The 27,549-nt window shown below is 38.2% G+C and overlaps 1 protein-coding gene and 2 long non-coding RNA genes across 4 annotated transcripts; 2 read left to right on the top strand and 1 right to left on the bottom strand.

Annotated features, from left to right (window-relative positions):
- The first annotated feature begins 516 nt into the window (after nucleotides 1-516).
- Nucleotides 517-15,706, top strand: LOC129739298 (uncharacterized). Of its 2 annotated transcripts, XR_008735810.1 has the most exons (9): nucleotides 517-1,192; nucleotides 1,257-1,998; nucleotides 2,057-2,438; nucleotides 2,497-2,704; nucleotides 12,094-12,423; nucleotides 12,583-13,194; nucleotides 13,254-13,351; nucleotides 13,412-14,203; nucleotides 14,277-15,695. It is a non-coding gene; the product is annotated as an uncharacterized LOC129739298 (long non-coding RNA). The 2 variants fall into 2 exon arrangements; XR_008735809.1 differs by lacking the exon at nucleotides 517-1,192 and having other exon boundaries at nucleotides 1,247-1,998; nucleotides 14,277-15,706.
- A 3,419-nt stretch (nucleotides 15,707-19,125) lies between these two features.
- On the bottom strand, nucleotides 19,126-19,835 carry LOC129739295 (uncharacterized). Its single transcript, XR_008735808.1, has 2 exons — nucleotides 19,560-19,835; nucleotides 19,126-19,501 (listed from the first exon to the last, which is right to left on the bottom strand). It is a non-coding gene; the product is annotated as an uncharacterized LOC129739295 (long non-coding RNA).
- Nucleotides 19,836-20,084: 249 nt separating this feature from the next.
- LOC129739294 (26S proteasome non-ATPase regulatory subunit 6) lies at nucleotides 20,085-26,680 on the top strand. Its single transcript, XM_055730706.1, has 3 exons — nucleotides 20,085-20,244; nucleotides 20,303-20,519; nucleotides 25,567-26,680. Exons 2-3 carry the CDS (start codon nucleotides 20,352-20,354, stop codon nucleotides 26,566-26,568), a joined length of 1,170 nt encoding a protein of 389 aa, XP_055586681.1. The 5' UTR covers nucleotides 20,085-20,244; nucleotides 20,303-20,351; the 3' UTR covers nucleotides 26,569-26,680.
- Nucleotides 26,681-27,549: the final 869 nt, after the last annotated feature.

The following is a 27,549-nucleotide window of genomic DNA, read 5'->3' as shown; positions in this document are numbered from 1 at the left end:
CTGAACTACTTGTAGAACAGTTCTCCCATACAAGTGTTTTAACAGTTTTTAACGGTTACATAACCTAACGACATATTAAAAATACTGTCGATTCGGAATTGACGATTTAACCAATGTATTTTACAGTTTGAATAATTGTTTACTAAACATCTTTGCTACACTACATCAAATCGATTCACGATTATTACGGAGAACGTTAGGTTACAATCCTTATTTATGCGGGCAGTGCGTAGTTTTGGAGGAGATGCCGCTGCTGCCGTTGTTTGACGAGGATGACTCGATTTCAGAGAAAATTAAAGTAAGAAAAATTAGAAGCAAGTTTGAAAAATAAATTGACTGAATAAAAAATGTATTCTAAACATATTGAAAAGATCCGAAAACTAAAAAACATTATTGAAAGAAAAACTAAATTATTTCAAATCATAAACCCATTATTTTATACCTGATCTTTTTCGCTGTTTCGAACCTCACATTTTTTTTAGTTTTTACCCAAATTTTTTTTATTATAACCCGGATCGGAAGGAATATCGCAACCGGACCGATTACTGTCAAACCATTAGTTGTCAGTTTGAATCTATCCGGTTTCCCTTCGAAATCTGTTGGATTTTCCTGACAATTTCTCCGCTGCCATACAATGACAGATATCGAAATCGATCAGTTTGATTCGGTTCGGATTTGCGTCGAGTTCTGTCAGTTTTGCTTGAAGGGCCTGTCATTCGAAAACGATCGATTTTGTTTTTGCATCGCAGCAACGGTTTTCGCAATATTTTTTCTGTCGTCGGTTCGATTGCGAGTACCTACGCCATATAGAAAGATTCTACCGCGAAACAACGAACGCAAAGGGCAGCCCGGTAAATCCAGTCGGGAACAGCAGACCGGATGTGTTCAACAGATACCAGCGGTTCCAGGGACTTAACCCTGGAACGCTTCGTAAGATTAGTATTGTCAGTGACGATGGTAATAATCCGGTGGTTTGATCACCAAGGCCCGCCAAGCACCATTCCTGCAACATTTGTTACATTAGAATTCTAATCAAATCTAATTGCTACCGTTTGACGAAGTTCCGACAACAACAGTACCTGGGCGTCTATCTCAATGTTAGCAAAGCCGGGGAATCCCTGCTGCATTATTCGAAGCGGGAACGGGAAACCTAACAGACCTAAAAGAATGCCGTTGCCTTGGACCCCCATAGGTGACTGATTATTGATTGTTGGTGTTGTTTAGATTCAGTACTAAAAAATCTTTTCAAATTTTAGAAAATTCGTACCCGAAAAGAAAGAGGCTCCTTAGAAACTTCAGCGATTCCAAAAGAAGAGGCATCATCGAGCTCCGAATCCAGTTCGGAGAATGAAGATGAAGCTTCTGCCCCGGTGAGGAAACCGTCGATAGATCCGAACAGACGTCAACAGTTGGTACGCGAATTGAACCAGGAAACCTACATCGATCATGGGAAACTTAGAATCGTTACTATCAGGTGGCAGTGATCAACGATCAGAGTAAAATCCGCCGAAAGGTTCCTACCAGCCGTCATCCGAGCTCCGAAGGGCAGTCAGCGGAAGCAAAGTTTGAGCAAGAAAACGGATTCTTACGAACAGCAGAAGTTGACAACCTGTTGACAAAGCTGCACTAACCCTAAATATGACCGGGAAATGAAATACGATTGTTTTCGATGATGGTGAAGAAGGGATGGTCAAAAACCTAAACGAATCAACAACAACAACAACGTCAACAAAACTCCAACAATCCCACACTGCTGAAAAAGATCCTTCGCATACCGATACACAAATTGCAGCGAACCTCAATAGATTCTACCTTCGGAGATTTCAAGGATAGTGCCACAACAACGGGAACGGCATCATATATGTTCGATGAGAATGAATACTTGGTCCAGGAAAAAATGAAACGATTACTTGTCGAAGTTTGCAAACAAAAACCGTAATCGCTCAAACAAGTCAGTCTTTGAACCTGTGCGCAACCACCATATATTTTTACGGATCAGTGAGTTTTTCTTTATTTTCTTCCATATTGTTTACCTTAAATTAATTTTTATTTTCAGCACACAGACGTCAAACGATCTTAGACGAAGTGAGCAGCTCGAGCTACCCGAACGCTTCGATGTGGTTATCGAACAGATTAAGGCAAATTCAGTCCGGATGAGGGTACAACATGTACAACAAAAGTGATACCAATAATTTAGAGGATCTATTCCAATATGATGTCGATCGACGTGTGGATGATGTGCATTATTTGGACAAAGATTCCCAAAATATTAGTTTGAATAGGATGGTACTGATAGTTAACTCGACTTCCTGGTGCTGTTTGTACACATAAAAAAGAAGGTTGAACTATACATGGATGATGTCAAAATAAACTTGCCAGAACTGCAATCCATTGTGTACTCAATATCGATTCCTGGGGCGCTGGCGTAAAGCTGTGAGGTAAGTTTAGCATTTCTAAATTGAAATAAAAAAAAATCTATTTCCAAATTTCCCGCAGAAATGAACAAAGACTCCCCTGTAGTATCGCCACTTATTCAAAGGTTGTCTAGTTTTCATTTTGTTCATCAAAGCAACACTCGATGTTATAGGGAACAACAACAAAACATTCTTCTTCAAACTATCAGCAAGAGCTAACGGTTTAGTTAGCAGATCCTTTTCTTGGATACTACATTTGGCGACGAGGAGAAAAATGGATAATCCATTTGGTGAGTAATTTAAAGAGGGAAAAAAATTTATAAGTACTGAATTCTTGAACATTTCAAGAAAGGAGAAATAAGGAATAGAAACGAACCAGTCGCTTAAATGCGAACTTGTATGTCTGGTTGCGTTCTGCTAAAATGCAGGAATAGTAGTAGAAATGGATCAGGTGCTTAAATGCACATTGGAAGTCTGATGCCATTCTGCCAAAGGGCAGGTTAGAAAGATGTAGAAATGGATCAGGCGCTTAAATGCGCAGTTGAAGTCTGATTCCATTCTGCCGAAAGGCAGGTTGATATGAACCAGTCGCTTAAATGCGGAGATTGAAGTCTGGTTTCATTCTGCAAAACGGCAGAAAATGGTAGCAAGGATCAGTAGCTTGAATGCTGTTTAATGAAAGTCTGATTCCATTCTAGTGCATGAGTATTAAGTTGCATAAATGAAGTGCCTATTGATGGGAAATGGAGTTCCCAGGAGGAAAATGATGAAAAGTTGGATGGTATTGGTTACTGACAGGAAGTGGTAAAAAAAAAAGTGAGGTAAAACAAAACAAAATTAGTTTACCTACTTTGATTTGGTTGGTTGTGCTCAGCTAATAAGAGACGTGCAGTTGTGTGGTCACGTGGTCCAATTTATGATGCGTGTTGAACTTTGGCTTTTCAAGATAACTTTGAGTGGTTCAAATGATGAATACCTTTGTGAAGTGATGAAGTAAAATTGTAGATTTTGGCAAAATGAGAATACACAAAGCATTCGTAACACAAAGTGAGTGAAAGCGATTTGAGAAGTACAGTATCCAAAGAATTGAAGTGAATTAGTACGTATATTTAACATGTGAAAGAATCTGATATAAGCGATAGATGTTCGGAATAAGGAAAAAGAAATGAAATTGTATTTTAGGAATGGGTTTAATCTATGTGACCCCCTGCAAGTATGAGGAATGAAATATTTGATGATATAACAAATCTATTGATGAGAAAATTGGTGATAATGTAATAATTGAAAATCGAAGGATAACTTGAGAAGAAGAAAGGTTTTGAGATCTGTAATGCTGATCTTGAGAGAGAAAATCTTACACCATAGATTTATGAAGAAAAAAACAATGTCAAAGAAGATAGTGCAGGCAGTTTGATTTGAGGGAAGTACGAGTTATCCAGTTATAGTTTTTTCTTCTTATGGAAAATCGTTGAACGACTGACAGTAATAAATGATAGTCAAAAAAAAAAGGGAAGTAAATGTAGTATCGCCACTTATTCAAAGGTTGTCTAGTTTTCATTTTGTTCATCAAAGCAACACTCGATGTTATAGGGAACAACAACAAAACATTCTTCTTCAAACTATCAGCAAGAGCTAACGGTTTAGTTAGCAGATCCTTTTCTTGGATACTACATCCCCCAGCCATGGAAGCGTGATGCGTGAGATACACAGCATACCAGATGGGGTCCTGGAGGTGTTTGGTGTCGTTTTGTTCAAACCAATTCGCCTGGGTCAAGCACGTAACGTTCGCTTCAAGATTTTCCCCACCCTGCCGGTTCAGGCCGACGGGAAACCCTGGATGCAGACACCTTGTGATATAAGTATCGGTCACTCAGGGCAGGCCACCGTACTTAGAAAAGTTACGGGTTGATGGCGCGTACGCTCGCATTTGTTTTCGCAGAACTTTCGACAAAAAGACGCCCAACAATGGCAACGATCCTTATTCGATCGATTTGTCCGATACTGATAACAATGTTAAATTGGTGGCGTCCCCGGATACATCGCTTTCACCGGTTAAGCGTTCTCCAGTAGCAGGGACGTAACTTTGCGGAACCGTTCCACGTCCGATTGTGACAGCGGGGGCTCCCGGAGGAGCAGGTGTAAGAACTACTCCGAACAATGCGATGAGTAAACCTGTAGCCGGTGCTGTTCAACGATCTGTATCGTCCCTTAGCACTGTGCCCGACAGCAGTCCAAAATCATAAACAAAATTCCAGCGCATTATAAATATTTTTTTTTCTAAATATTGTATATATTTCCAAAAACAAAATTATAAAAATTATCCATAGAAATAATGTTGTTTTATTTCCAAAAAATTTGGAATCGGAACAAAAATTGACATCAGGGCAGAAAAACAACAGGGCAAAGCGTTCGGATTTTTTGTCCGATTTCGATCGGAAAACCGTCAAATTTTGATGGGAAAACCATCTGATTTTGGTAGGAAATCTAACCGATTTCCGTCTTGAAACGACCCGGTTGTTTTGACAGCTCACTCGCAAAAACTTATCGTCGTCAGGAAAGTTGTTTCACCAGGGCACTGAATTCGTCGGAATTCGGTTGGATTTCTCGTCAGAATTCTAACCGATTCTCGGGTTGAACGGTCCGAAATCCTACCGATTTTGGGCCGATTTTTCGATCCGGGAATTAATATATATATATAATTATTAATATTTTGACAAGAATGGTGGATCATTTTCAAAAAGGGTGTATTTCGTTTTCAATCAAACGATAACTTTAATTTTAATCGATAATTGTTGTCAGAGTTACCAGGAATATATTTGTGCATTTTCCCAACCAAAAATTTTATTATTTTCGTTCAAATTCTTATTGTCTCTAAAATAAATTTTTCTGCGTGTTACAGTAACAGTTCTGTTATAATTTTACCTATCTTTATTCCGACGTTTTGTGTACGATTCCAGAAGCCGTTTTTGAATAGAGCACCCACACATGTAAACACAATTTTCAGTAATGAAGATTTTCGGATTTTACACTTTTATTAACAAAACATTTTTTAACAAATTTTTAAAGATTCTGAACATCGTTCATATTTTTTTGTTGTTATCTGTACATTTTTTATTCCTCCTCCAAGCAATGTGGCTAGCGATCATGACCTGAAACATTAAGAAAACAAAAAATTCAGTTATAGTTTCCCCAGACAACCAGAAGTCGTATTTTCTTTTACAGATTACATCGTATAGAATGTTATTCATACTCATTTTCGTATATCTGCACCTACAATGTGCGGTCCATGCATATTCTTTATCGTATTTAAAAGCATTGCATGATTTTATTTCGACAAGAAGAGAGACTCGTAATTATGTACATATGAACTCGACCTTTGTATACGACAATTCGCATAAAATCCGTGAAACGACCGATATACGGTGATCTGCCGTGACTGAGAGATTTTGTCGTGCTAAGCATAAAATAATTCGAAATAAAAACGTATATAACTGCATTGATTCGTAATAATGTGCATGCAATCGTATACCTTTGCAAATTAATTCGCATGTCTGATTTTCGTAAAACGTATTTGCTGGCAATCGTAAAAGAATACAAAAAAATTCAATAAAATCGTTTATGATAATGGGACATCGATGATTGGAATCGTATTAAAGGAGGCTTCAAAATGTTGGTCTATTTTTAGATCATCGATGACGTGTTCTACGATTTAAAAGATTTAAGTTATAGAAATATACGATTTGCTTTTGGTTAAATGCCTTTGAAGCAAATCCCCTTGAATTTATATATTCCAGATAGCGTCGAGGAACCATCATGAGCTGCAGATCGTATGGTCAGGGGATCAAGTCCAGGTCAGGCAAATAATAAATTTGTACGATATAAACTTGAATTTGGCAGCAAAAAAAGCATTTCTTTGAAATAATCTTATTATTATTATTTTTGGGAATGAATAAACCAATTGGTTTAAAATACAAAAATAATAATAATCTTATTTTTATTCAACTGACGGAAAATGAGAGCCTTGCACTCAAGTCGCAAAAGACGACCAAATAAGTCGTCAAACTTTTCCATATTGTTACGAAAAATGTCGTATATTACAACATCAATCATCTATATGATGATGTAAATTGTCATAGTATATTTCAAAAAGAATCAGGGTAGTCGTAAATGATGCGCATGACAAGTCGTGCAAATCGTAATTTAATACAATCCAAATCAAGAATATGTTTGCTAATGTACCTATATGGCCTCCAAAATGATACGTATATACTGGTTTTGCTACATTATATACGATATGTTTACACGTATATTTGCATGTATATTTGCGTTGCGAATTCGAAATACCCACCAAATGGTTGTCTGGGTCATTTTGCAGGCTAGTCCGATGAAAATCGGTTTCACAAATATTGCATGCAAACATATTAAACTATTGATAAACTTCATGACTTATCAACAACATACTACCCTCCTTCGACATCCGTGGTACGGAAATAACCCTGGACATTTTTACCGCCGCAGTCTCACAAGTCGATAAGGGTTGTTTATTCGCTGCCTTTGCCTTGAGGAGCTGTCGGCGGTTATAGAAATAAACAAAATGTTTAATTAGTATTTTTAATCATATAAAACTGGGAGACAGTTTTATCTTTAAAAAAGAATGCAGAAAAAATAAATTATTTACCTGTCTTCGATTAGTTTCCAATAGATTCGCCGCTCGAGGTTAAATTCTCCGAAGCTATTTCCCGTCCTGGTGCGGCGCATCCGACTGCAACTCTTGTTGAAATAGAGGCAGTCGTCAAATTAGCTGCAGCAATGGACCTAGGTGCACCGTGCAGGGGTTCCGAATAGAAATCCGGGCAACAGAATCCCTATCCCGACCTTCCGACGCGTTACGGGCGAAGAAAGAATTTATTTTTCTTTTTCTCTTCTTCAAGGAAGATATACACGCTAACTTTTGGCTACCCCTTAACGAATACTTTTGACCCGTTATTCGATAAGACTGGGAGAACTCCTTTTTAAGGATAAAGCGCACTGTACCCTTTAAGGGGTACTCAGCTTGATAACGCTTGTAGCGGATCAAAATTACCCCTTATTTCAAACGCTCGTACCGGATGGAAATTACCCCTTATTTGAAACGCTTTTGTCGGCTGGAAATTTCAGGAGCTGCTTATGGGAAATATGTTTTCTGGACGATTAATTAAAACTAAATGTTTTGTTTTATTTTTTTTATTTAAGTTTCAATTATTGTATGGGATAAACTTTGTTGAAAAAATGTTTCACTGAATTTTTCATCTTTTCCTTTTCCCCGCCTGGTGAATCCTGAAACAAAATAGAAGATAAGATTTTAAATATAGAATACAAAAACCACTAAACTTACCAGCAATTTTAGTCCACCGCGGTTCATGTTTTCGTCCGGAACTTTGCTGTGCTGCTGAAACAAAATTAATGAACAAAAATTCTGAAAAAATACAATTCTAATTATCATCAAAACTCTTACCACAACCTCTCTCATCTTGCCAAATCTATCACTTTGGATGTAACGCATCTAAAACAACCCCTTCTGAAGGGAAGCGAGCTTTTTGAAATAAGGGGTAATATTGATCCGATAAAATGACCCGTTATTTGACAGATCGTGGAGGTTCTCAATAACGGGTCAATATTACGCCTTTAGAGTATCAGCAGCGGTCAGGTGTCAAAGCTATAATAACACTCCATTTTGACACTTCGACGGCGCACCGCAAGGTTTCAAACCAGGTGTTATCTTGCTCCTGGGTGTTAAAAAAGTGAGCCAGGAGCGAAATTTGAATACCGACCAGCTCCTGATTTGACAGCCCGAATACGAAAATATTGTAACAAAACAGTACCTGTTGAAGTTATAAAACGATTAGAAACAGCGTAAAAAAACGTTTAGAAAATGATATCTGAAACCATAAAAAACATTGCACTTATCTTGAATTCCAAAACGACGGTCTGTTGAATATGGCGTTAAGTTATGTTACTGTTTAAAACTGTTAAAACTTCTATATGGAGACACTGTTCTGCGAACAGTTGCGATTACGTACCAAAACCACTAAAGAATAACGTATTTTTTGCATCGAACTGTTTTCGTTACAGTTTTTTTTTAGTGATCTTGTATCTGAACATTTACAGTAACAGTTATAATACGATCCGATATTACGTTCTTCCAACGTAATGCGTACCCTGAACCGTAAGGGAATGCAGCACGCACACACACAAAAGAAAGTTTCCTTTATTTGTAAAAACACTCATTTTTAAATTTTAAATATGTTCATTTTATTCAATTCTTCGACAAAAGTTCCTCCCCCAGAAAGTATTATTCCGGAAACACGGGCGGGACGCTGGCTTAGCCGCTACTCACTGCTGTATCCTAAAGAGTTCGGGACATTGCGCCTTCCTGCTTGACCTTGCTCCTCCAGCTCCTGTTTCTGAAAAAAAGAAAACCTTCGTTTATTTGATTCGAATATTAATCTAATGTTAATCGAATTTACCTGTTACGAACATCGCTGGTGCTCTTCTTCCGGTTTGTCCTGATAATATGTCCGTCCGTCGGACCACAATCGGTGAGGACTTGTTGCTGCTGGTATGCGGGAGTTGGACTTGGGGAACACGAAAAATTTGTTTTTTGTTTTATTCTTTTTCTCGGTCAGTTGACAGCACTTGGCAGTGATGCCGACTAGACAGATTTTTCAAAAATTGAACCATTATGAAATTAAAAAGTGATTTATAGCTAGATAGAAAATATAGATATACAGCTCAGAGCGATGCGGCTTTTCTGTTTCTCAGACAAATTTCGAGGACATAGAATTTAAATAACTGATTATTGAAAACTAATAAAGCGAAAGTAGAAATGATATTTCTCAAAAGACGATAAGCAGCGTACACAGACCCAGAAATTTTTAATTTCATCATTTTATTGCTTAACGATGAATAAAATAATACATGAAACGAGCAAAACCGATGTTTTACTTTAGTCGTTGAAAGGGTTGAACAACAAATTTGTGAATGTAGCATAGTTAATGAACAAAAGAGATTTTTGTTAATGAATGCGATATGTTAAACTCAGCTTTATGCTCATTGTAGATTGCGTGAGTATAATCAAGAATAGAATTTCAAAATATTATGTATATAGGCATCCTTAACAAAAACTTTGAATTTTACCTAACATTACAAAATCATCAACTATTGCGCTGTTTGTTACCAACTTAATAATCTTAAATTAATTTAAGTTAATCCTTAATTAATTTTGATTAGTTTTATATACACTGCAGCTGCGCTTATTTTTTTTTTTGTCGAAATGAGCTGGAGCAGCGTGTTTGCTTAGCTGTACTGCACACTTCATTACTTTAGACTATAGAGTCTAGAATTCTAGTCTCTTTAGGCAGATCAGTGCTAATTTTATCATTTAGCGACACACCGCTTTTGTTAAGCCTAGTCCACACTAGGAGACGGTTCGTCTCGAGACGGTCTCAGCGTCTCCCATTTTCTTCGGGAGACACTGAGACCGTTTCAGATTTCCAACAACAACAACAGACAACAAAGTTCGTCTCATAACAAAAATCGCAGTTCAAGTTGCCTAGTGTGGACTAGGCTTTATACTTTGAACATATAACTGCGACTGCCAAACATTGAACGGAATCCAACTTTCAATACAACAGACAATAAAAGTTATTTTCATAAATAAGTGCTGAAATTTTCAAAACGATGCATCTGGCACCTCTGATCCGGTAATTTTGACGTAAGTTTGGCAGAAGACATGGACGCTACGCGTTATGGTTCGAGAACAATTTAACGATAATTGATAAATTTGAAGTAAATCGTAATACCATTCATTAACCTTTTCAGATACCTTCACCTTCTAACATATACGATTATTTATCGTTCCTAACGTTGTCGACGAAAAGTTCAAAATAAGAGCTACGTTTACAGATACAATCACTATTTCTAGAGCCGTAAATGTATCGTATTGTCTGTTTGAGATATAGTTTTTTGCTATGCGGGTAGCTCAAAGCGATGAGGCTTTTAGAAACAGACAAATTCCGAGGACATAGAATTTAAATAACTGATTATTGAAAACTAATAAAACGAAAGTAGAAATGATATTTCTCAAACTCGATGAGCAGCGTACACAGATTCAGAATTTTTTTATTTTATCATTTTATTGATAAACGATGAATAAAATAATGCATGAAACGAGCAAAACCGATGTACTTTAGTTGGTGAAAGAGTTGAACAATTAATTTGTGAATGTAGCATGATTTATAACACATAATTAACAAAATAATAATTTGTTAATGAATGCGATATGTTAAACTCAACTTAATGCTCATTGTAGCCTGCTTGAGTATAATCAAGAATAGAATTTCAAAATATTATGCATATAGGCATCCTTAAGAAAAACTCTTTTGCTGCTTGTTACCGACTCAATAATCTTAAATTAATTTAAGTTAATCCTCAATCAATTTTGAAAAGTTTTATGTACATTGCAGCATCGCTTATTTTTTTGTCGAAATGAGCTGGAGCGCAGCGTGTTTGCTTAGCTGTACTGCACACTTCATAACTTAAGAGACTTGAATAAACAGTCTAGACTATAGAGGCTAGAATTCTAGTCTCTTTAGGCAGATCATTGCGAATTCTATCATTTAGCTACACACTAACCGCTTTTGTTATACTTTGAACCAATTATCCGAAAATCAATCATTTTCCATCAGCCATGCTTTACTGCATTCAGAGCCAAAATATCGAAGCAGTCAATTTTTCCTCTCCAACCAAATCATATAAACATCATGCATGACAACGACGCTGCTGTTTGAACGTATAAATGCGACTGCCAAACATTGAACGGAATCCAACTTTCAATACAACAGACAATAAGTGCTGAGTTTTTCAAAACGATGCATCTGGCACCTCTGACCCGGTGATTTTGACGTAAGTTTGGCAGAAGACATGGACGCTACGCGTTATGGTTCGAGAACAATTTAACGATAATTGATAAATTTGAAGTAAATCGTAATACCGTTCATTAACCTTTTCAGATACCTTCATCTTTTAACATATACGTTTATTAATCGTTCTTAACGTTGTCGACGAAAAGTTCAAAATTACAACTACGTTTACAGATACAATCACTATTTCTAGAGCAGTAAATGTATCGTATTGACTGTTTGAGATATAGTTTTTTGCTATGCGGGAGGTGCTAAAGTGTCTAGGGAAAATTCCCAAGCGAAAATAGCAACAAACAACAACAACACCTATCGATGCGTCACTAGTGGCAAAAATGGAAACAAGTTTAGCACTTACCGGTGCGCAAATGAGCTGCTAAAGCTAAAATAAGACCTAGAATGTCCCGGATCGGAGCGAATCTCACAAACGGACCGATTACTGTCAAAGTAAAGCTTGTCAGTTGAAAACCGTCAAAATTCTGTTGGATTTCCCTTCGATTTTCCGGACCCTTTCCACACTGCTATAAAAACAGTATCGACATGACAGAAATCCAACGCTGTCAGATTGAATCGGTTCGGTTTTGTTCCGATTTCCGTCAGATTGTCTTGGCCGAAACGATCAGATTTGTTTTCTTTTTTTATTTTTATTTTACTGGCACAGCCACGCCAGCCACAGCAAAGAAAAAAAAAATTGTTTTACTTTTTTCCGATTTGTCCGGCAGAAGGTGTACGTGCGCGAGTTATTTGCAAAATTCTGCCGTGGGGACCGGATATACCTGCTACCTGCGAGATAACTTGCTAAGTGCAAACAATCTTCTGCTACTTGCTCCGAACCAAGCGAACAAGGACGGAACCAGAACTTACAAAACGCCGGACATGTATCAACTGTCACGGGGAGAAAAACTGCTAAGCTGCTCCGAACTTTCGGCAACAAGCGTGTCTCGACCGACAATTTGCCACAAAAACTTCCGAGAAGGTAAAGAAAGTAGTAAGTTCTCCCGATAAGCTTGATTCCGCTGGGGCTCATCATCGAACCAGATCATTAAGAACAGGTAAACAATTCATTAGGATCTGTACGGAATGATTGTCATCCGTGTTTGTGTTATTTCTTCTTCATGACTCACAAACTTCGTGAATCTAATTGAATATATTTTCTTCCAAATCTCCCGACACATGACTGAAAATTAAAATCATCCGATGGCAAATAACAGCAACAACTTCCACAAACTCAACTCAAGGGCTCAGCTCCGAGGAAAAACTGCACGAAGTCAAGTACATAATGTCATTTGTTGACTGCATCCGGAACGTGGTCCTGCGCTCAAGGAAGGCGGCCTCGGATTTGTTTCCCATCACCCCTCTGATAGCTACCAAGGTCAAAAATGTCAAGGAGGGTTGCCGCAACAAGTGTCACTCCCAGCCGAATCTGTGCTTAATCGGATCCCGGTGCATCAGTCACTACTATGGCTTCTCCTGTGATTGGTTCGGGAGCAAGTATGAGGGCAAACACTGTGCTATTTATTGAAATAGTAAACCATCGATAGATCCGAAAAGGTCAATAACCCAATAATACGGACAAAGGCCAGCTGGTTCTCAAATGAAACCAGGAAACCTACATCAAACATGGGGAACTTAGCATCGGGCAGCAGAAAGTTAGCCATCTAAGCGGCACTCACCGGAGATATGACTGGGAAACGAAATACGATATTTTTCGATGATGGTGAGGAAGAAGATGGTTAACCTGGAAAGCCTAAACGAACCAATTCGAAAGCTAAAATCGATGCAACTCATAAATGCTGAGGCAAACTGAATGGCTGCACTTAAAGGTGAGTGAGTGAGATCATAAATATTCATCCATTTTTCAAATTATTTTTTTTCTCCTCAGGTTAGGTTGGTTTGTTTTTCGTCTCCATGGGCCAGGAATAGAGAGAATAGTAACCACAGCATAATGATCATAGCCCACCAAGTAAATGATATTACCAAGTAGGTAGATGTTTTTTTTATTGACTTTCGATATTCATTGTGCCTTTTTATCCTTACCAGGTTTACATCTTCCTGTAGTTTCCTGTGGTATCTAAAGTTACTTGAACCAACATCTAGTAAAGCAGTTTCCGAAAGTTCTTTCGCTGCCTTCGTAGGAGCAGTTGGTGCCTGAAGATAGTCTTGTCGGCATCGCTGAACATCCATCTGATAACGCTGTTTCCGGAATTATTTTTTATGCACAAGCGGGAGAAGAAAAATTTCATCATTCAAGCCAGGGCCAGACCACTTATGGCCAACTTCAGAGCAAAGGAGCTCAAGGCGTTGCAACATTGTGACCGTGTTCTGAAAGTGTTCAGAAATACGAAAGACTATACAGCCAACCTTCGAAAAAGAGAAAACGACTTAAGAAGCTTTTCCTGGGAAGGAAGCTTCAGAGTGACGGAATTGCCAGAACCGCTAAGAAAGTCAGGTTTCGGATCTTTCAGCTAAGCTGAAATCCTCTACGGAACTAATTTCGAAAAACGGCGTTCTAAAGATGGTGTGAGTTTATTGAAATTGTTCCATGAAAAGTGATTTCCTTCGTAGCAGCATACCTGGCGATAATGTTATTGTTGACTTTGGAGAATCAAATCAATAACTATTAAAGCTTTTTCCGAATTGCTTTCGTAGCCTGCGTAGCACTGGTTGAACAACTAGAAAAAAATGACTTCACACTGTCGGCAGGGATTTCTATCGAAATCAGAATTGAAGTCCGAAGACCAAATTTTATTCAATTGTTCAACAGAAAAAGTCATCGGTTTCCAGCAACCAATACAAATGTTCTTATATCATCGGACATTTCATTAATGAAAGGTTGGTTCAACAAAAGATATTTTTCATTATATTTTGGTATAAATTGATCTTTAATTATTCATTATCTTTACAGTATTCGGGCCTTCCAAATTAAAAAATACCTACCTATACACACCTGCACAAGATGACGATAGCCACCTGTTGTATTACGACTACCGGAAGTCGCTTGTTGTAAATTTGAGGGAACTACAGGCGCGAACTGGTGTTAGTTGATGCACTGATGCTAAGTAATGGAACATATCGATTACGAAAATAAGATTGAAATATTTTTAAAAATTCTCTACGGACGGTCTGGTTGCCAATTGTTTGCTGGACAAGACCGTCGATCTCCTAGAGGGCAACTGGATATCACTAAGGAGCTAGAAGTTGGGTCTAACAAAATCGAGCATTGGGACCACCGAAACACCATAGGCAAGTCCTGGACCTGTTTGAGGAAATTCGATCTGGCTTACTGTGTGTCCAATTTGGCCTATCGATCACCTATCTGGCATATCGATCATCAATCCTGCGATCGATCATCAAGTAAATCCTACTCCCCAGAAGAAATTTCCATCGCAAGAAAAAAAAAAAAAATTGTGGTTAAATTTTTTTTTATTGGCCCCAAAAATTTATTAAAATTATCCGAAAAAATTATTTCGTTGTTTTCTTAAAAATTTTAATCTGAAAAAAACTTATAACAACAGGGTAGAAAAGCAACAAAAACAACAGGGCAAAACGTTCGGATTTTTTGACCGATTTCGATCGGAAAACCGTCAAGTTTCAGCTTGGATTTTGGTAAAAAATCTAACCGATTTCCGTCTTGAAACGACCCGGTTGTTTTGACAGCTCACTCGCAAAAACTTATCGTCGTCAGGAAAGTTGTTTCACCAGGGCACTGAATCCGTCCGAATTCGGTGGGATTTCTCGTACGATTTCTAACCGATTCACGGGTTGAACCGACCGAAACCCAACCGATTTCGGTTCGTTTTTCCGATCCGGGGTGTCTCGGGTTAACACCTGGGATAGCACTTACCGGTACTGGTGCTCTTAAGGGGTAGCCAAAAGTTAGCGTGTAAACAAATCAGAAGTGCTGCCAGGTGTACTGATTTTTAGATTACGAAAACTTTTTTTAATAATATTTGCACATGTTTACTTAGCTGTTGAGAACGTTGTAAAAAATGAGTTCTCCATAACAGATGTGTGAACTTATTGAGGGATTCTGTATGACATGTAGAAAATCTTAAATTATGCCGTACTGATCGACAACATCATTGATATTATGTCGCCAAGGGCAACAAGACATTGAATAAAGCGACTATAATCGAAATCCGTTTTACGTACCATTACTGCATTTGTAATTCATCAATGCACAAAAATTAATTGATATATTAATTTATGTGTAAATACTTCTGGAAAACCCGTTTGGCATCTTTGGTTTTCGTTGCATTTTGGTGTGTCTGAGTGAGATTAAATGGACGCTATGTGAAAAGGTTCGAGTTCAATTTTACGATGTTGGCTCACTTTCATGTTTATCGTTCAAACCGTTCACTTATCGTTACTATTCCCATAAACATGAATTTTTTAATTCTTAATGGTTCTGAGGAAAGGTATGATGGTAGAGCTACCTGTACAGAGATGATCACTATTTCTGAAACCGTCGAGGTATAATAATGACTGTTTGAAATAAAGTTTTTTATTATGCGGGAAGCCATGGTAGTAACTAATTTACTTCCACATAACTGACTCATGAATTTCACGTAAAGTCTAAGGGTACGAACACAGTGAGCGCGAAGCGAACTGCGAAGCGAAATATTCATTCACCGGATGAATTTCGCAAGTTCGCTTTTGAAGGCCGGCCACAGTGCACGCGAATTGCGAAGCGGTTCAACACTGAAAAAAACCTTCGGTGTTGCAAAAATTAATCACATGTGAAAAAATCTTTGCAAATTAACAAAACTGTGAGCGAGGGATACGCACCGCGCAAAAAAAAAAACCAATCCGCGTTAATTCCGAAAAACTCAATCAATTATATAGTAACAGTCGAATTTTTCTGACGCTATGACACGCCATCTTAAAATCCAATACGGCGGCTTCCGTTCAACTTTAAAATAATTTTAATGACTGAAAATCGCAAAAAAATCTTCTAAATATAACAAAATTTTGAAAAAAATACAATATAATAATAACAAATATTACGAAACGCTGACAAAACTTTAATAAAAATATGGCAATGGTGATAAAAATATTACAAAAATATTAGAAAAATATACCAATTCTATAATGATAAATTTGACATTGAAATGGCAAAGCCATGACCAAATTTAAAAAAAAAACTGACAAAAATTAATAAAAGTTGACTGAATAATAACAACAAATTAGTAATAATGCCAAAACTCGAAATTAAAAACTTTGACAAATATTTGACAACATTATGGAAAATATGAAAAATGAAATAAAAATATGACAAATATAATAACTAATCAAAAATTACAAATACAGACCCCGTTCGTTTTTGGCAACACGCCCGAAAATTTTATGTTGCCAAAATCGAACGGTTTTTTTTTGTCACTTTTTCATTTTTGATTTTTAATTCATTTTACATTAATTTTTATTTGTTTAAAATGAAAATAAAAAATAAAAAAAAGACAAAAAAACGTCTTTTTTGGATGTTGCCAAAAACGAACGGTTTTTGCTCGGATGTTGCCAAAATCAAGCGGGGTCTGTATGACAAAATTTTGAAATAAAATAACATAAATCTGGCAATACTATGACCAAAATCTTACAAATGTGATAAAAATATATGCAACAAAAGTATGAAAAAATGTTACAAAACTATGATAAAACAAAACTATGACAATTGACAAAGGTTGTCATAGTACTGTAAGATTTTTGTCATTTTATTTTAATTTTTGTCATAATTTTGTCATGTTTTCGTTTGTCATATTTTTGTCATAGTTCTGTCAGATTTTTTGTTCATTTGATTGTAAGTTTTTTTTTATAGTTTTGTCTTTTTTCGTTCGATTATATTCGTTTTACCACCTTCTCTTCATACTGAAAGTCTTTTCCAGTACAAATGCATTCGATGATTACTCTTGTATTTGAACTCACGGACATTGGCTTAGGAGGGAACTAACATGCCAACTGAGTTACACATATCACAAGCCCATAGATTTTTATAGATTGTGTCATTTTTTCGTCGCATTTGCGATATATTTTTTACATATTCATCATTAATAAATTATTATTATTATTATTATATGTTTGGATTTGTCTTTTTTTTTTTAATTTTGTGATTTTTATGTCGTATTTTGTCATTTTTCTTACATATATTTGAAAGTATTTTGTTATATTTTTATCTCATTTTTCATAATTTTGTTAGATTATTGTCATTATTTTTGACAAATTTTTGTCATATTTTTTTCAAAACTTTATCATATTCTAGCCATTTTGCCTTATTTTTTGTCAGATTTTTGTGATTTTATTGTAAATTTGTTGTTATTATTTTGTCATTTTTGTAAATTTATTGTCAAATATTGGTCCTTATATTAGTTCTGTCAGGTCATTTCATTATCAAATTTTGATTATAATTTTATCATATTTTTTTTTCTCATTTGTCATAGTTTTGCCATTTCTGTGATTTTTTTCTCATATTTTTGTCTAATTTTGTAATATTTGTCATATTTTTTGGCTTAATTATTTAACCACATTTGGCGTGTTTTATCCAAAGTTTTGTCATTTGTCACTATTTTTTGTCATATTTTTTAATTTTAGTAATAGTTATTCATATTTTCCCACAGTTTTGTATTATTTTTGTCAATATTACTTTAGTTTTATAACACTTGTTATATTTTTGTTTATTCTTTTCAGTGCTTTTTTGCAGTTCTCTCAAAATTTTTGTTAAATTTTTGTCAGTAATTTTTCATCTACCTTTTTATCCCTTTTACTGATTTCTTATATTGTGGATGGACCTTACGATTTTCAGTTATTTATTGCATTTTGAATTAAGCGGAAACCGCCATCTTGTATTTCAAAATGGCGTAGGACAGCCAAATTCGACTTCTACTTATTGAGTACTTTCATCCAATACCCATATTATGGGAGTTTCATGTGCTTTTCAGTCACTTCCAGCATTTTAAAGTTGAGTGAAAGGGGCCATATTGGATTTCAAGATGGCGTCGGATAACAAATTCCAACTTCTATCCGTTCAGCCCCTTCACCCTATACACATATTGTGGGGCTTTCATGCCACCGGTCGTTTATTGCCAGTTATAATTTGTTTCAATAGAAAAAGACTGAAACCGCGTTTGTTTCGAAAATCCGCGCTAAAAAACCGTGCATTTTTCATTACCAAAACAGAAACGGCAATGATAATTAAATAAATAAACTTTTGAAAAAAAAATTTTTGATAAATCATTTTACGATAAAAAATATCCGAGAGAATATTTTCAGTGTATGTCCGGATGAACAGGATGAAATCGCGCGATCCAGCCAGGTGTTCGCACGAAAATTCGCTTGCACTGTGGCCGGTCGATGTTTTTTTCAACGTGTTTCAATGAGAAGCGGTTTTTCGCGCGAATTGGAAATTCGCTTCGCACTTCGCACCGCGCTCACTGTGAATTCGACCTTATTGGTGCGTTTGCTCTAAGGGGTAGCCAAAAGTTCCCGCTTAACAAAATGAATGCTTGGAATGCTAGGAAGAATGCTTGGATTCGAAGCATTCTTCAAGCATTCCTCCCATTGAATTCAAGCATTAAATGGCCCAACCGATTCTACTTGAAATGGTTGTCCCGGTTCAAAATGACAGCTCTCGTTGACATCTGTCATGGTTCGATTGTATTGGTGTGATTTCTACTTGCGTATGTGTTAGTGCATTCGTGTATGTGTGTGCGTGCTATTTTGACACGGTTTAATTAAAATATGATTTTCAAAAAAAAAAATTAGAATTTCTGAACATCTTTTATTTATTTCAAAACTTTTTCATCAACTTTATACAATATAATCATTTCCCTGTGCACAGTTTCCATATATTTTGTCACAATGAAAAAAATTGAATATCCCAGCACATTTAAGCACACCGCTAGCGAGGAACGGTTGATGCTTGAACTGCATGCCGCTTCCGTCCGAACCTTCGGTTCTTTTCCATAGTAGAGGTATTCGGTTGAACGTATCGTAGCGGAAATTGTTGCCGCTAAATTCCAGCTCCTCGTACTCTTCCGCACCAGATCGACACATGGAAAAATTCTTCGCCAAAGCCTCCTTTGCCACCAATTTTCGTTTCGGGGCGTGCATCAGCATTTGCTCTGCATGATTTTTCGGAAACTGAAATAGAAAATGAGGTTTAATAAATAATATTTATCAGCAATAACTAAAAAATTACCTTCAACAGCTTTTGCACGATGCTGCTGTCGAAAAGGCTGGTAGCAAAATGGCCGTTGGAAACTTAGAAATTATTCCAGGCCTGCCTCAACCGTGTGTTGTATAGACGGAGGAATTATTTGTTTATTATTTTGTGCTCGCGTATGTGTGCTATCGGTGCAATCAGCTGGCTTGCAGATGCACGTTAACTTTTGAGACCTCAATTTTTGGTATATAACGCAGCCCTACGCGCAAAATTTTTCGCTCAAACCCAACCCTACGCGCGGAATCGTTTGCTCAAGGTTTTAAAAGGGCCTGCGGGTTAGCGTGCAGGACACCTGACACCTCTGTCCAAGGTGGGTATATATTCAGGAGGTGTTCCCGAATAACGAATTCCCGATTCAGCCATTTTGGCTATGTAGGCTATGCAACTATACGGAACTCATGAAGTTTGTTTACCAACAAACCCCAGAAAAGCTGAGCAAAAAATAAACAAACTCATTGAGAGCCCCGCTCACTTCTCGCCTACTTACTGTGAAAGTCGGAGAACCTAGTGTATCTAAGAACCTTGCCTCTGTCGTGAATCGACCCATTGCCAACTTTACAGCACCAAAATAACACTTCAGATGGCTGTCATCCCAATGACACTGCTGATTCTGCTTGACGAAAACGGAATTAAACATTCGGTCATTTCCCCAAACTGAGCCGTAAGCATTCTTAGAATAGGTACATAATCTCAACACTTAATCGAATTTCAACTTTTAGATACAAAATCCTATAACAATCTATTCGCGCCAAACCGTCATACTGCAAAATGCCAATCGAAAATCTGGAAGAACAGGGTTTGGAGAAGAACCCCAATTTGGAGTTGTCGCAAATAAAATTTTTACTCAGCCTACCGGAACATGGTCAAAATAAAGAACTAGCCGAGAAGTTGCTTACAGCAATCAAAGCCGATTTTATGGCACCCTGGTATGAAGAGGTAAGCCTGAGCACAATTCAACTGGTTTAAATTTTGAACATTCGTTATCTATTTTTAAAAGGGCCAATACCAATACGCTAAGACCTCTGAGCAAAACGCATTTTGAAGTTTTAGAAAATATAACGAATTGCATATTTCGCTGTATCTTATCATTTTCCTAACTAAATACCTAAACTCCTTAAAAATAAGAATAATTTCATTCCGCGATAGGTGAATTAAAATTTTTTTTAAATTTGTGAAAAATGAATAAATTGGATTTTTGGCCCTTTACTTTTCACCCCGAAATGAAAATGAAGCAAAGAGCATCGTGATTGCACGCTAGAATTAAAAAATAAAAAAGGATAATATTTTAGACGTAAAGCAGAAAGTTTAATACGTTTGTGCTAGTAAATGGATTTGTTTACAATTAGCGCGTATGCCGTATTCAAAAATCGTTACCTATGTACTATTTAATCTCTCCTGTGATGTGCAACAGTTACATGTAAATTTAAGGCTACCGTAATTACAATTGAGGCACTTAGGATCAGAGGGGTGCAAGTGATTTTTTATCAAAACTGAGATAAACTGTTTTTTGGATAGTTAAAGTATAGATTAACATTCTGTAGAAGACACAGGTCAAAAGAAAAATTATTTCGATATTTTTAAGCTATTTATAAAAAACATGTCAATGAAAATCCTGTTTCGTTTGGTGTCTGACACCAAAGGATTATACTTTTAGGCTGATTTCATTAGAACGTATACATTTTTGTCAGTTGAAAACAACATCATCTAGCTCCGACTAGGATTTTCTACTGGTTCTGACTAGGATAATCCAAAGTCCCCAGATAGAGAAGTGATGAAAATAGATTCAGGTGTAACTTCGTCGGCATGAAAATCTCATTGTTATGTATACAAAAAATTCTAAAATATTTTTTCATGGCAAATTTAGCTAATGCTAAAAGGGATAAAAGGCAAACACAAAACGCACTTAACAATAATTTTTTGGGAAATATATCTAAGAAAAATCTCTCGGATGAAAGCTTAGAGGATTCAGAGTTTTCGACAGGCTCTGATCATGATGTCACATACTATCCCACGGAACAAAATGAAACTTCGAAAAGTTCAGATGAGCCGTTGCGACACCTACCTACCTACCTAAGGGTCCAGCGCCGATTGACCGGCGCATAGGGCTGAGATGAAAGATCTCCACTGCTGGCGATCCGGAGCCAGCGTCTTCACTTGCTGCCAGCCAAGGTTCTCGTCAACTGTGCGGATTTCAGCGGCTAGACTTCGCCGCCACGAGCTTTTGGGCCTGCCTCTTCTTCGATGCCCATCTGGATTGCAGTCAAGCGCCTCTTTGCAAATCTCGTTTTCATCTCTTCGCAGCGTGTGCCCAATCCATCTCCACTTACGTTCCCGAATCTCGATTTCTAGCGCTTTTTGATTACACCGGCGATGAAGTTCAACGTTTGAGATCCAGTTGCCAGGCCACCAAGCGCGGATGATGTTCCTCAGGCAGCGATTCACAAAAACTTGCAGTTTTCGCGTCGTCACCGCATATGTGCACCAAGTTTCACACCCATACAGCAATACGGATTTGACGTTTGAGTTGAAGATTCGGATCTTAGTTCGTAGAGAGATCTGGCGTGACCGCCAGATGTTTCGGAGACTCGCAAACGCAAATCGGGCTTTTCTGATCCGGGTTTCGATGTCCTTCTTGGTACCACCATCAGGCGTAATCTGGCTACCAAGATACTGGAAGCACTCCACTGTCTCAACCTGTTGTCCAGCTACCACGAAATTGGAACGATTTTCTGTATTGATTTCCATCGACTTGGTCTTTCCGACATTGATTTTGAGACCTGCTGCCTTGGAGCTTTCGGTGAGGTCGTCGAGTTTGCTCTGCACGTCTTGTTGTGTTTGGGCGAGCAAAACAATATCGTCTGCCAGGTCAAGGTCGTTCAGTTGCTCCATGGTTGAAGGATTCCACGGCAATCCTCGGTTTGGTCTACAGTCAATCGATCCAGTCAAGATCTCATCCATTACGATGAGAAAAAGCAGCGGTGACAAAATACATCCTTGTCTCACTCCAGCAGTTACCGGGATTGGTTCGGACAAGACACCGTCGTGCAAGACCTTGCACGAAAATGCCTCGTATTGTGCTTCGATGAGATGGACTAGTTTCTCTGGGACCCCTCGTCGTCTAAGAGCAGCCCAGATGTTTTCGTGGTTCAGTCGGTCAAATGCTTTTTCGAAATCAACGAACACCAGCAGAAGAGAGTCCTGGAATTCGTTGATTTGTTCCAGTATTATTCGTAGCGTTGTGATGTGGTCCACACATGATCGTCCGGATCGGAATCCAGCTTGTTGCCGTCGGAGTGTAGCGTCGATTTTCTCCTGGATCCTGTTCAGGATCACTTTGCAGAGTACTTTAAGGGTTGTACAGATCAAAGTTATGCCACGCCAGTTACCGCACTCTGTTAGGTCTCCTTTCTTTGGGACCTTTACGAGGATACCCTGCATCCAGTCGGCCGGGAATGTTGCAGTATCCCAAATGTCAGCGAAAAGACGGTGCAACATTTGTGCTGACAAGGCAGGGTCGGCTTTGAGCATTTCAGCAGGAATGCAATCGATTCCTGGCGCTTTGTTGGATTTCATGTCCTTGATTGCCGCTTCTATTTCAGCCAGCGTGGGCGCTTCCCAGTTGACGCCATTAATGCGACTTACTGTGGGCGCCTCGAGCTGCGGGTTCTGTTGGCCATTGCTATTTGTAACTCGGAAAAGTTGATCAAAATGCTCAGTCCAACGCTTGAGCTGATCTGTTCGATCTGTCAGCAGCTGACCTGCTCGGTTTTTCAGCGGCATTCTTGCATTAGTCCTTGCACCACTAAGGCGGCGAGAAATATCATATAATAATCGGATATCTCCAATGGCGGCGGCTCTTTCTCCCTCTTCGGCTAGGGAATTTGTCCAGGCTCTCTTGTCTCGTCTACAAGCTCGTTTAACTGCCTTTTCCAGCTCCGCATATCGTAAGCGGGCGGCTGCTTTGGCTGACCCGGTACATGCCTGCTCAATTCCGACTTTCGCCTTTCTCCGATCATCGATCATCCTCCAGGTTTCATCCGACATCCATTCACTTCGTCTTCCACAAACTTTACCGAGAGTACCATGGCTCGTCGTGATAAAGGCATTCTTGATTCCACACCACTGTTCTTCGACTGTTCCGTCTGTCGGCAGTTCCGAGGCTCGGGATTCTAGCTGTTCAACGTATGCCCTTTTCACCTCTGGATTCTCCAACCGGCGGACGTCGTATCGACACCCGACTTTCTCCTCGCGCCGTTGGACACGCGCAACCCTCAGTCGTATCTCGCCAAGGACGAGGTGATGGTCGGATGCAATGTCTGCGCTTCGTTTGTTGCGGACATCAAGAAGGCTCCTTCTCCATTTTCGACTGATGCAGATGTGGTCAATTTGATTTTCTGTTCGGCCATCTCGGGATACCCAAGTGACCTTATGTGCTGGTCGATGGGGGAAGAGCGATCCACCGATCACCATGTTGTTGTTGCCACAAAATTCTACAAACAGCTCTCCGTTTTCGCTCATCTGTCCTAGACCATGGCGCCCCATGATGCGCTCAAAGTCTTGATTATCGGAGCCAATCTTTGCGTTGAAGTCGCCTAAGTGGATTTGAATGTCACCCTTCGGAATTCTCTCAACCACGCTGTTCAATTGACTGTAAAACTGCTCTTTCTCCTGCAAATCGGCAACGTCAGTTGGCGCATAACACTGGACCAAGTCGTTGCGACAGGTAGTTTATAAAAAAATACATTAAGTCTTTTAAGAAATATTTACATAACTGTTTAGGAAAGAGTTCTTCTGGAGAATCAGAAGTTGCTGCTGCTGCAGTTGCTAGCGAGAATGAGTCCATTCCTGAAGAGTCAACTGGCCATTCATCAAGACCCCAAAAACGCCAACGAAATCAGGCAGTCTGGAAACTCATCTTGCGAAAAAAGCTACGAAACCAAGGGGAAGCGTACGTTGGTTCTACCGGAAAAAGCGACCAGCTAAACAGTTAATTCCAATGAATGAACACATATGCAGGTATTCTTGTGTATCCATTAAGGAAAAAGAGGGATTGAAAGTTTTCAACAAATTCTGGGAATTAGGATAGTGGAACTTGCAAACCTCGTTCATTATGAGTTGCATAGAAATTTGAAGCCCGAAAACGCAGAAAATTAAATGTGTGAACAAAAACAAAACATCTAGTATCATACTGAAAATACTCGTTCGTTACATACAGGTTCCAAAAGGATGCTATCATATTGTTTGGAGTCAGAGGGGTGCAAGTGTCATTCTTGAGATCAGAAGGGTGCAAGTGAAAAATATCAATAAAAGTCGTTCGCCGTTTTAACATAAATATCGCAAAAACTTTGGTTTTTCTTTCGGAATCGTTCATTTTAGACCTCATAAGACACACTCCATGGAAAATTGATTCGATAATTTTGATTTAGAAAAAAAAACTTTGAGGCCCGTTTTCTCGAAATCATCATTTCGGCACTTGCACCCCTCTGATCCTAAGCGCCTCAATTAATAGATTAAATTGATTGACAGATAAATTAAATTAATTAACAGAAAGATAAAAATAATTTGACTCGATTTCTCGAATTAAGGAAGTTAGATAAGTCGTCTAGGTAATTTTAAAGAATCTAGGTCAACGTTAACGGAGGTTTAAAACAAACGAATTCTTAGAATTTCACAAGTTTGCTGAACATTCCTTAACTTAAGAAAAAATATCTTTGCGCTAAAGATCAGTATTTTAAAATGTAGATCCGTACGTATCCTAACAAATTAACTCCAATATCTTGGTTTATAAAAATGTTTTTCTATCCTTGGCCTTGTACAACAGTTACATGCAACTTTAAGGCTACGATAATTTCAATTAATAAATTAAGATTTTCAACAGAAGATTTAGCTTAACTGCGTTATTGAAAATGAGTTACGCATATCAAAAAAACGATTGAAAACCTGCCTTAAACCAATCAACAACAAACTATATTTTTCATTACAGATATGCAAAGAATTGAACTGGTCTGTAGATCAGAAGCTGCTTGCAGAGATGAAAGAGGTCAATCGGAAGAAGCTCGAAGAGCTCGATGCTGTCATCGAAGATGCCGAGAAAAACCTCGGTGAAATGGAAGTTCGAGAAGCCAATTTGAAAAAGTCGGAATATCTATGCCGCATTGGCGATAAGGATGGAGCCATTTCGGCATTCCGCAAAACCTACGACAAAACAGTATCACTTGGCCACCGCCTGGATATTGTTTTCCATAACATTCGTATTGGATTGTTTTATTTAGACCACGATTTAATCACTCGCAACATTGAAAAAGCGAAGACTTTAATCGAAGAAGGAGGTGACTGGGATCGTCGGAACCGTTTGAAGGTCTATCAAGGAGCATATTGTGTAGCTATCCGTGATTTCAAAGCTGCTGCTAACTTCTTTTTGGATACCGTTAGCACTTTTACAAGTTATGAACTGATGGACTACGCCTCTTTTGTGCGCTACACTGTCTACGTTTCAATCATAAGTTTACCGAGGAATGAACTTCGCGACAAAGTCGTAAAGGGAGCCGAAATTCAGGAAGTACTTCACCAACTCCCTGACGTTAAAGACTATCTCTTTTCTCTTTACAACTGCCACTACTCGGACTTTTTCAAAAATCTCGCTTTGGTAGAAACCTTTCTCCGTAAAGACGTGTTGTTCCATCCTCACTATCGTTTCTATGTGCGTGAAATGAGAATTCTTGCGTATACTCAATTACTCGAATCGTACCGCTCATTAACGCTCCAGTACATGGCCGACGCTTTTGGCGTTAACGTAGATTACATCGATGCTGAACTATCTCGTTTCATTGCAGCCGGTCGTTTGCACTGCAAGGTTGATCGAGTTGGCGGCATTGTCGAAACCAACAGACCGGATAGTAAAAATTGGCAGTATCAGGCCACCATCAAGCAGGGAGATATTCTGCTGAATCGTGTCCAGAAGCTGAGCAGAGTCATCAATATTTAAAAAGGATGTGGTTGCTGTTGCATAACTATTCTGATTAATTTCTGTATTCAAATTCATTTTCTGTAATGTAACTGATGTAGTTCAGAATAAAATCAAGCAGGAATCACTCTTATTTCATTTTTATTCGCTAATATCCGTAAAATTTGAATATTTTCGTATAAATTCTTATTAACAGTTCTTATTTTGGACTTGACCGATGTCTTGATTGGTTAAATAATTTAATATAGAAGCTCGCGGGCCATAAGGTTGTTGTTTATTCAAGACCTCTAAATTTATGCAAACTAACTACCCAAGGCATATCTAAGATGCAAAATTTTTATAAAGAAATAAACATTTTCTGGTTTCCGCTAGCTTCAAAATAAGGCAATTTTGGTAAAAATCTTAGCAAACCAGACGCTATAGTTATAGTGTTTTCGTTTATTGGCAGTGGCAACCTAGTTATCCACGAGTTTTGCCCTAACTACTGTTATTATGTTCGTTTATTAATATCAGCAGAGCTTAATAAGAACGACTTGTTCTGATGGTGGTTACTATGAAACTAATTTATTAACAAGAAAAACTTATTCTAGAAATATTCAAGGCTTGCTAATCCTTGATTCCAACACGCCTCCTCAAGCCGCAGATAATCCCATAGATCTACGACTAGCTTCAAACTTCTGCTTCTGCAAAGGTTTCGTCAGTCCGTCGGCTATTTGATCCTCCGTTCCAATGTAGTCCAGCTTCACGACACCTCGTTCCAGGGTGTCCCGTATGTAGTGATGCCGTATGTCAATATGTTTGGTACGTGGATTGTAACCGCCGTTCTTCGCTACCGCTATGCAGCTTTGATTATCGCAAAGTATTTCGATACTATCTTGGTGACCGAACAAGGAAGAAAGTCCATGCCACCAGCACGCCTCCTGAACCGCTGCCGATAGGGACATATATTCCGCTTCGCATGTCGATAACGCCACCGTCGCTTGCCGCTTACATGCCCAAGAG

Source organism: Uranotaenia lowii, chromosome 1, assembly GCF_029784155.1.
Source record: "Uranotaenia lowii strain MFRU-FL chromosome 1, ASM2978415v1, whole genome shotgun sequence".
In the NCBI taxonomy this organism is placed as follows: domain Eukaryota; kingdom Metazoa; phylum Arthropoda; class Insecta; order Diptera; family Culicidae; genus Uranotaenia; species Uranotaenia lowii.
Note: the sequence above shows the minus strand (reverse complement) of the source record. Positions and strands in the feature narration are given on the sequence as shown.